The sequence below is a fragment of the Myzus persicae genome, unplaced genomic scaffold, assembly GCF_001856785.1.
Source record: "Myzus persicae strain clone G006 unplaced genomic scaffold, MPER_G0061.0, whole genome shotgun sequence".
Taxonomy (NCBI): Eukaryota; Metazoa; Arthropoda; class Insecta; order Hemiptera; family Aphididae; genus Myzus; species Myzus persicae.
Window position 1 is genome coordinate 50,355 of NW_019104428.1, and position 11,430 is coordinate 61,784.

Here is an 11,430-nt window from a genome sequence, read left to right on the forward strand (position 1 = left end):
GTGGTCCCTAGTCCCTACAAGCAGAGTCCAGGGGGTTTATACCTTTATCACCGCGAGCTTATCGTTTTTTTAAATTTGTACCAGGCCCACAGTATTGATAACCTGCAAAGCAATATTATTATTATGATAATATCGGATTTATTATTCTAGACTTACCAGGTACGTGAAGCTCGATTGGTAATTTGGTTATAAGCGTGTTGATACTAGTATTTAATTAGTTATAAATATTGAAAGCATAGATGAGTAGATTAGATCAGCACAGTGGTACCTCTGCAAGATGTTAATTCACTACTCCACTTATCTAAATTTGAATTACTTATAACTAATCAACAATCAAAATTATTCATAATTATTTACTCGTACAAAATAATTTGAATATGAATTAATAGTGTTGCCGCGCAACAATATTGATATAGAGAATAGCTGGTCACACACACATCATCACATTTTTAATTATTTATTTTTGTTTCATTGTTTTTGTGTATTAATTATGTGATTGTGAATTATTATATAATATGTAGATTAAACGTTATCGCACGCCGCCGCGCCGTCCACGCGAATATTATTTAACACGGCCAAGGTGTCAATTTTCCATTTGGTCGTGCCAGTGACCAGGCTCGAGTATAATATACACCTAGGCATATATATGAAATTTGTAATCTTTTATTATTGTGAGCCATAAGGGCATTATTATTATATTGGTCCAGTTATCAATACTCATTGTATTTTTGCCGTGCGCGAATCGCCGGTTAAATTATTATTTATTATATCGTAGGTGCTAATCGCCTGAGTTTTTTTATATATCATTTGGTAAATTATTATATTATTGTTTGTGTGTGTTATTATTATTCGTATTATAGCATAGGTACAGGACCAGCTGGCCAGTCTGCGCTCCACAAACTGTGAGTTTTTTTTTTATTATTTTATTAGTTATTTATTATACATTTGAATCTGTTGAGTCATAAGGACCGCAGATATTTTCTTATTATTACACACCCAGCTATCTCCATATTATTTCTCCGCTCTAGGTGTAAGTGGTGCTCTAAAGCATTGGCGTTCGGGCACGCGTAATATTTTTTATGCTCTCGGCCCGTTCATTTTGATGACCTCGACGTGATATTTTATTGTCTATTTTCGTGAATTATATAATCAAGTCATAAGATATTATATTTGAACGAGTAATCCGTATTTATTATTATCGCGCGCACAGTCCGAAGTATCTGTTCTATCGGCGATCGAATAATTATTTCTAGTAGTATTATTTTTATTACTGCCCTTATTGCATGTTGTATATTCACATACGATTGTTGCTAGTATCGCATTTAATTATAAGTACGTAGTTTTGGGCGAGTCAGTACTAAGTATTTTATTTTTGGTTTATATAATATCTGGTGTTGTCATATTATTATTTCATTATGACGGATGAAATGGATCTAAAAACGCTTATTGGCTTGAAAAAGAAACGAGCTGTTATCAAGGCAGCATTAACTCGACTCCGCTCATTTGTAGCTAAATTTGATCCCAGAGAGCAAGCGTTGTCTTTGCTCGAATTTCGTCAGGAAGAATTACCTTCTATTAATAGAAAGTTTGATGACATACAATCCCAAATCGAATTGTTTGTGTCCGATGACACTGATGAAGCTGAAGCAGAGAGGGACAAGTTCGAGAATGACTACTTTTCTATACGATCTCAAATTCAAGAGTTGATTAACCAAAAAAAATCCCATACCACCACTGGATTAGCTCACTCTTCCTTTACATCTACACATAATATACAACGAACACAATTAGCGCCAATTCCACTTCCTAAATTCAACGGAAACATTCAGGATTGGTCCTCATTCTTTGATATATTTAAGGCCATGGTTCATAAGGAAGAAAGTTATTCACCGGCCCAAAAATTCTTTTATTTAAGGTCATGCCTAGAAGGGGCAGCTTTAGATTTAGTGAGAGCTATACTGGTGAGCGACGGAAATTACGAAGTTATCATCGAGCAGCTGAAACACCGATACGATAATCGTAGTTTGGTGATTCAATCCCATATTCGTTCGATTTTGGATTGTCCACGGGTGGAAGAGGCTGCATTCAAAACGTTACAACAGCTACATTCGACTATGTGCACCCATGTAGCCGCACTCAAAGCAATGGGTCAACCAGTCGAGCATTGGGACGCGTGGCTTGTTACCATTGTTGTAAGTCGATTGGACAAGAGTACGGCTCATGGTTGGCAACTGCATCAAAGGAATTCCGAACTGCCAAAATATTCCGATCTTGAAGCCTTCCTGGCAAGTCGTTGCGTAGCTTTAGAAACATCCTAGTCATACGTACAGTCTACTAGCACAACTCAAAGGGTATCAAATTCAAGAGGTCTTATGGTATCAGCTACTTCAAAGAAAGCTTTAATAGCAACTGGAAGCAAGCCGTCTCGTCCATGCCCCTGCTGCAAGGCGATTCACAGGATATACGACTGTGGAAAATTCAAAGAATATACGATATCTGAACAGTTGGATGTAGTTAGGGACAATCGGTTATGCTTTAATTGCCTAGCGCCATTCCACACAGCTGATAATTGTAAGTCGAGTTATTCATGCAAGAAATGTAATCGGAAACACAATACAATATTGCATTTTGAAAAAAATCAGGAAGATCATCGGTTACGAGATGAGGCTTCAAGTTTGGTACCCTTAACTACTCCACCAATGACGCAACCATCTAGAGCTAAGAGCTTGGTGTCAGTCCCAAAAACCAAGAAAGTTATTCATGTATTTTTGGCCACTGCAATAGTATTAGTTAGAGATAACCTTGGTGTATATCGTAAGTGTCGAGCTGTTATGGATAGTGGCTCTCAGGTGAACTTCATTTCAAGAGGATTTGCGAAGCGACTTCAACTACCATCGAAGAGGATGATGCTGCCTATAAGTGGTATCGGCTCCAGTTCAATTCAAGCCTCCAGCAGCATAGATATTCACTTGAAATCTTGCGTCAAAAACTTCGGTGCTCACACAGATTGTTATATATTGCCAGTAATTGCCGAGGAGCTACCTTCCGTTAAATCACCAGAGGAAGGATGGAAAATACCGAAAGAATACACCTCATTGCTGGCCGATCCTTCGTTCTGCGAATCAGGACCCATTGATTTATTGATTGGGTGTGGCATTTTCTTTGAATTAATGGAAGTCAAACGTATACCATTGTCTTCGGGAACACTTTGTTTACAAGAAAGTAAATTGGGTTGGATTGTTACGGGAGGAATCCATTCCACGTGTTTACTTAGTGTCGGTGAGGTATTAGAAGATAATTGGAGAAAGCAAGGAATTGTAGAAGAAGATGACAATGGCAGATTGTCCAAGAATAATCAGAAGTGTCTCGAAGAGCAGCAAGCGTTGGAACATTTTCAAGCTACCGCTACGCGTAATATTGAAGGAAGATTTGTACTACGCTTACCATTCAAGGCAGGTGCAGTGGAATTAGGGGACACGTTAACAATGGCGAGATGTAGGTTCTTAAGTGTGGAACGAAAACTGCTGCGGGACGATAAGCTAAGAGAGGCTTATATACAGTTCATGGACGAGTATTTGTCAATGGGACATATGGAAAAGATAGACGAACCAGAAAGGCCTTCCCGAGTCTGTTATCTGCCCCATCACCCAGTTGTAAAAACATCAAGCTCAACCACCAAGGTACGAGTGGTATTCGATGCTTCGGCAAAGGGATCTAACGGCAAGTCACTTAATGATTTATTGATGCGTGGGCCCGTAGTACAAGGAGATATCTTTACAATTTTATGCAGATTCCGTAAGCATAGTTATGTGATTTCTGCAGACGTAGAGAAGATGTACCGCCAGGTGGTTATTGCAAAGGAAGATTGCGATATGCAAAGGATACTATGGAGATCCACGCCAAGCGGGCAACTCGAGTCGTATCGCCTTCTAACGGTCACCTATGGAACAACACCAGCGTCGTTCATAGCTATTCAATGTTTAGTGGTGTTAGCCGATCAAAATAAGACAGAATTTCCAGACGCTTCCAAGGCTATCAAAAATGACTTTTATATGGACGACCTAATGACCGGCTGCGAGTCGGAGAAAGAATGTTTACTATTGCAACAACAAATTTCCTTTATAACCAATTCGGCAGGCTTACCCTTACGGAAATGGTGCTCCAATTCTAGCGCTATAAGAGCTCGACTGTCTGGATTTAGCGAAGACCCTCTTTTCGCATTAGAAATTCAAAAGGAAGACGCAGTGAAATCCCTGGGACTACATAGGCAATCGGTCGAGGACGTGTTCCGATTCTATGGTGTTATGAGAGTCACTACTAATAAAACCACCAAACGAGGCATTCTATCTGACCTGAACAAGGTATTCGACCCATTAGGCTTCCTAGTACCGGTCCTAATAAAAGGGAAGACATTTATCCAGCAAATCTGGCAATTAAAGATAGATTGGGACTGCGCACTACCGGAGGACATACAACGTAGATGGGATAGTTATTATAGCGAACTCGAAGACTTACGACTGGTGACAGTACCTAGGTGTATATCTGCAACTGCGAGGAGTCCAATTGAAATACATGGTTTTTGTGATGCTTCCCAGGAAGCATACGGCGCCTGTGTTTACGTACGCTCAAAGGATCAAGACCATAAGTGGCACTCTCGGTTGTTATGTGCAAAGAGCAGAGTAGCATCCTTGAAAGGTGAAACAATACCACGTCTAGAATTGAGTGGCGCTCTAACTCTGGTACACCTAATCAGTAAACTCGCTTCAGCCTGGGAGGTGGATTGTCGTGAATGCCATTTGTGGACCGACTCTACAATTGTTCTAGGATGGCTAAATGCTCAGGCTGTTCGTCTCAAAGTGTACGTAGCAAATAGGGTCGCTCAGATACTGGAAATAACAGATCCAAAACAATGGCGTTACATAAATACTGAAGAAAATCCAGCTGATATAATTTCCCGTGGTAGTAGCGCAAGGTGTCTTAGTAACTCAGAACTTTGGTGGAACGGTCCGAAGTGGTTATCTGACAACTATAATGCAATTACTCAAGAAGTGTATTCTCCAATAGAGGAATGTAATCTACCAGAACAACGTCCATTGCAGTTGTCATTAGTGATAGTAGCAAATAACGATAAGATCTTTCAACACTATTCTGATTGGAACAAGCTTAGAAAGGGCGTGGCCTGGTTGAGTAGATTTGTTGAGTTTCTCCGTTCGAAGAGTTTAGTGTCTAAAACCAAGTACATCACCTTAGCCGAATTGCAAAAAGCCGAACATTGGATTTTAGTTAGAGTGCATGCAGAAGCATTTCCGGAGGAAATATCAGCATACAAGGCCAATAAAGACATTTCACCAAGAAGCAAGTTAAAGAGCTTAGCACCGTTTATGCGAAATGGACTGATCCTAGTTGGAGGCCGACTTTCAAATTCTGATCTAACTGAGGAACAAAAATATCCTATAGTCCTTCCCTACCAGCATACGATCACGAAATTGATTTTTACCCACGTTCACCATAAACTATTGCATTGTGGACCGCAGTTGTTACTTTCAGCCGTGCGTCAGGCTTATTGGCCATTAAAGGGCCGTCTATTAGCTCTTTACACTGTCCGTCGGTGCGTTCCGTGTGTCCGCGCTAAGCCCACGTTCCAAATTCCATTAATGGCACCGCTACCACAGCAGCGCGTTAAATGTTCACGTCCGTTCACTATCACCGGCGTGGATTTCGCGGGTCCAGTCATGTTACGAAGTGGTAGCCGCGGACGAGCTAACAAAAAAGCTTGGATATCGCTTTTTATATGTTTTGCAACAAAAGCCGTGCACATAGAAGTTGTAGAAGATTTAACCAGTCAAGCTTTTATAGCTGCTTTAAGAAGATTTATGGCGCGAAGGGGAAAGCCAAATGAAGTGTGGAGTGATAATGGCACGAATTTTGTCGAAGCTCGTAAGGAATTAGCTACATATGTAAAAGACATAGGATGTGGTTCTGTTGAAGAAGGCATCTCGTGGCATTTCAACCCCCTTCCGCACCACATTTTGGAGGGCTTTGGGAGAGCGTGGTTAAGAGGGCAAAGTATCACTTGTCTCGAGTATTAAAGGACGCCCAACTAACTATCACTGAGCTACAAACACTGCTCTGTCAAATCGAAGCGTGCCTTAACTCTCGACCTTTAACTCCAATGAGCAGCGATCCAAGTGACTTGCAGGCACTCACCCCTGCACATTTTCTTGTAGGAGGACCGATAACCATGCATCCGGAACCAGACTTGGCTAACGAAGAACAAAATTCCCTACGTCGGTGGCGTTATGTCCAAGGCCTTATACAATCTTTTTGGCGAAGATGGCAGAACGAATATCTCCCACAACTTCAAATTTGAGGCAAATGGACAACCAATAGTCAGGAGCTGGCAGTGGATGACATAGTAATTGTAAAAGACGAAAATATGCCACCAGCTAAGTGGAAACTCACTCGCGTAATCGACATTCATCCAGGTAATGATGGAAGAATAAGGGTGGTAACTATACGCACGGCCAATAAAACTGAGATGCGTCGGCCAGTAATCAAGCTTTGTCGATTGCCTGTGCATGAAACGGAAAAAAAGTGAAAACCTAAGTTTTCACCGGGGGGAGAATGTTGCCGCGCAACAATATTGATATAGAGAATAGCTGGTCACACACACATCATCACATTTTTAATTATTTATTTTTGTTTCATTGTTTTTGTGTATTAATTATGTGATTGTGAATTATTATATAATATGTAGATTAAACGTTATCGCACGCCGCCGCGCCGTCCACGCGAATATTATTTAACACGGCCAAGGTGTCAATTTTCCATTTGGTCGTGCCAGTGACCAGGCTCGAGTATAATATACACCTAGGCATATATATGAAATTTGTAATCTTTTATTATTGTGAGCCATAAGGGCATTATTATTATATTGGTCCAGTTATCAATACTCATTGTATTTTTGCCGTGCGCGAATCGCCGGTTAAATTATTATTTATTATATCGTAGGCGCTAATCGCCTGAGTTTTTTTATATATCATTTGGTAAATTATTATATTATTGTTTGTGTGTGTTATTATTATTCGTATTATAGCATAGGTACAGGACCAGCTGGCCAGTCTGCGCTCCACAAACTGTGAGTTTTTTTTTATTATTTTATTAGTTATTTATTATACATTTGAATCTGTTGAGTCATAAGGACCGCAGATATTTTCTTATTATTATAGTATCGTGTGTCAGAAGGGCCACGTATGCTTTTTGTATTTTACACTTATCTTATATAAGCTAACAGCTCAATAGCTACTATTTATTGTAATTTATTCCAGTTGGCCATAAAGGCTGCGTATTAATATTATAATCAATTATAATATTTCATATTTTCCTTTGTTGGGCCAGAAGGGCTAATTTATATTTTAATATTATACTGTTATAGCCATAAGGGCTTTGATTTATTTATTATATTATATTTTATACATTTGTGTTGCTGTAATTTTTTATATTTGTGTCATTATTATTGTGTATTATACAGCAACAGCAACTCATTACCAAAAACCGTGTTACCATTTTATTATTATTGTTTTATTGTACACACACCCACATATATAAACACATTTGTACTCAAAAACACACTTTTCGCACAACACGCATTACGTAGTTCTACAGTATTTGCCCGGCAACCCCGACCACTACTGTTTGAACTACTACATCACTACACACCCAGCTATCTCCATATTATTTCTCCACCCTAGGTGTAAGTGGTGCTCTAAAGCATTGGCGTTCGGGCACGCGTAATATTTTTTATGCTCCCGGCCCGTTCAAATAGTTTTATCTGATTAAAATTTATTATTTATACCTCTTAAATATTTGTATGTTGTCCCAGAGAAATTTAGTTTTTTAATTCCGTTGGTTTCTCTTCCAAAAGCACTGTATTGTAATTGAATCTCTTTAGATATTATTAATGGAATAACTCTTCGACTTTGACTTAGTTTTGTTGTGCTGTTTACATGAAGCACCATAAAGCATTTCTAAAATAAAATTATACAATAAGTAAATAATAAAACAAAAAACTTAGAATCTAACAGTACAGATTCAAATATTTCTCACCATTTTCTTCATCAACTCTATATCAACTTTTAACTGTTTATCAAAATAAAGAAAATCTTCTAATGTGGTTTTTGGTAAATCAATCATTATATCCTCTTTCATAATAGTTTCTATGTCTGTGGTACTTTTGGTAGTGGCTATTAATGATCGTGTAATTTTTGCTTCTTCTTGTACCCTGTACTCAATACTTCTTTTCATATTGTCAAGATCATATTTTGATAATTGGTTATCATTGTCTAAAATGGAAATAATTTTTTTTTTAATTATGTCATAGTTAAAATTGTTTTGTTTTTAAGTGTTATATTCAGGGTTAGGTGTATATTAACCTAACCCTGTGTATGTTAGTACATTTTATTAATCATACCTGCTCGACCACACGTTGGGCAATATTTTCCAACTGGTGTTGCTTTGTCTATAAAATAAAATGAATAAGTTAAACTTTAAAAATAATTATATTCTTTGATTTACCCATAACTTGAAGTTGTTATTATTTAACAAAAAATCAGAAAATTATGAATGAAAGTTTTATTATGTTAAAATATTCTATATAGTAAAAGTCTTACATTTCTTGTGATTTTGTTTTGAAGATACAATCATATTTTTCTTCTTTCTTTTAGTAATTTCTGATGTTTGAGGTATCCAAACATCATCATCTATTATTGACATAAATTCATAAGTATTACAAAGAAATTGCACATATTTATAAAATGTGTAAACAGTTAAAAATAATTACCATTATTTATATCACTTTCTAGTACAACTAGAGTATCATATTTTGTTCTAGTAAAAGCAGTGTTTTTTACAGTTTTTTTCTTATTATTTGGCTTTTTTCGCTTATAAATTGTAGTAGATGAATCAGTTGATGTTGAATTTTCGGACTCCATCTTATCATCTAATTTCAACATAATTATTGAAATATAAATTAGTTATTTATGTCTATTCATAATTGAAAGGTCAGATACCATTATTTTTGTTTTCTATAATATCATAGGAAGGAATATCTTTAAGACATTTTTTCAGCTCATTTCCACTTAAATCAACAATATCATCACCTTCTTCAGAACTATATTTCTCCTCGACATTGCTACTATGGATAACTGTGTTTGAGAATGCTCTATTCATTCTTCTAACCCCTTGTTCGTAATTTCCTAAAAAATAAAATAAAATACCATTTAAGAGATAAAATTGTTGATAATAAAAGTGTTATTGATATAAGTATATTGTTATTGAAGTATATATAAATACATATTAATTTATAAAATGTATTACAGTTTGTAATACATTTTAAGTAGGTACCTATTAAAAAGAGAATAGTAATAATTTGTTTGAAAATATATGTAAATGTAAAATAAATAGAAAGAATATTTTAATTTAATACTAACCAACTTCTTTGATTACATGAATTTTATATCCTTTCCATGAAGTTTCATGAGCCGATGAAACTTTACTCATTATATCAATCTTATGGTAATTTTCTTTTGTTGGGTATTTACAATATGAAGTGTTGTTTTCAATGTAGGTCCAAGATATTGGTACCAGATCAATGCTTACTTTCCCCTGTTTGGTTTATTTATTAAATTGAATTACTACATGGGTTGTATCTTTCTGATACTCCATATTACCTATTATAAATAATATATTGTTTTTAAAAAAAAAAATTAAATATTAGACATTAGACATTAGTATAAGATTATAAAATAAAAATAAACACTAGAAAATATTTAATATAATAATTTTAATAGAATATGTAAATGTATAATTATTAGTAAATTAATATAATTTTTACAAAATATATTTATAAATTATCAAGATAAGAGACTACAAAACTGCGACTGCCATTTTCAAAGAATACACATTTTCTATATACATCTTTTAAATTTTAAAGAAACAATTGATATCCTTCTAGATAATCTTCCCAATTTTATGATTCCAACTTCTGTTGATTTACATGGGTAGCTGAAAGCATCTGTGGTAGTATTAAATGTAAAACCATGCAAATAAAGACTTTTTTGTTTTGTTTTTATTCTTGTTATATTAAAAACTTCACCTGATTTGAGTAAAATAATATTATTGGGTTTTTAACTACTTAATTCAATTCCATTCATAATTACGCTTTTAATAACTTTCTTATTTCCATGTAAAATGTCAGGATTAACAATGATATAATTTTTTTTATACATGGCATTTTTCTTAACAGTTAGTGGGCAGGCTTTTTGTTCAGAAACTCTTCTAGTCAACTGCGCCAAAGGATTATTTTTCCCAATAATTAGTCGTTTGATTTCACCCAGACAATTTTCAAACGGAAATGCCGAAATTGCAGGTAAAAGCATTTGTGTGTATTCTACATCATCTGCTATGTGAATTAAGTTGTGATTATTCATAACTTGTGAATCTGCTCCATAAAATGAAGGCAGAAGCACAAAAAACTTCTTTAATAATTCTCTTGCATAGTTTACCTTTAAAGTGCACAGATCGGGATCACAAAGAATTCTACACGCTACTACCAAAAGTAAAAAATGATTGTACATGTTTTTAGGAAGACATTTATAAAGTACCAAAGCCCCACAGTAATGTAAAAAGAAACGAAACTGTGTCGCCTTCCAGTTACTAATTTCATCTAAATCAAACTTTTTTCTTTGAAACTCTCTGGGGACAAATCTTGTAAACATTTTTAAGGATGAATTTAATAATTTTATTTTTGATCTAGAAATCTTGCATTTGCGATTAAGGGGGTTCTAGTCGGTCATTTTCTAAGGAGTAAGATTTAGGCAAATTAAGTGTCAAGTAAACCTGGTCATATCAATGTGTGCGAGTGTAAATGATCATTAGTGTGTGTGCGCGCAGGTGTACAATGAGTCTCAATAATGCATTACGACCCGTATCCGCATTCGAAGAATCAAACAATAGACTACATTACTTATAGTCTACCGGGTACCCACACGCATCATACGACATACACTACTATCATATTATTAATATAATATAATATTATTTTTGTATTATTTATAAATGCATAGATAAAGATAATACACAATAAATCCAATCAAGATCAGTGATCTGTTTAATTTTTAATATTGCATGATTTAGTATATCAACATATAGGTATGTAGAAATTTAAGTTGCTATAGTGTGATAATAATTATTCAGTGTAGCGTTTTTAATTTTTAAATTTTTAAACAATTCATATTTTTTAAATACATATTTTTAAAAACGATTTATCTTGTAAAAGCATATTTTATTTTATAATAGATAGTAATAAATATAGAAAAAAATAATAATAAATATATATAGGTATACCGTTACCTACCTTACATATTTATATAT

At 35.3% G+C, this 11,430-nt stretch overlaps 1 protein-coding gene and 1 pseudogene across 1 annotated transcript; one reads left to right on the forward strand and one right to left on the reverse strand.

Annotated features, from left to right (window-relative positions):
- Positions 1-2,372: 2,372 nt before the first annotated feature.
- On the forward strand, positions 2,373-6,089 carry LOC111042099. Its single transcript, XM_022326584.1, has one exon. The coding sequence runs from the start codon at positions 2,373-2,375 to the stop codon at positions 6,087-6,089; it is 3,717 nt and encodes a 1,238-aa protein (XP_022182276.1).
- A 1,410-nt stretch (positions 6,090-7,499) lies between these two features.
- On the reverse strand, positions 7,500-9,723 carry LOC111042093 (annotated as a pseudogene).
- Positions 9,724-11,430: the final 1,707 nt, after the last annotated feature.

Coding starts and splice junctions, on each gene's coding strand:
- LOC111042099 (XM_022326584.1), top strand. CDS start 2,373: ATGGTATCAGCTACTTCAAAGAAAGCTTTAATAGCAACTGGAAGCAAG.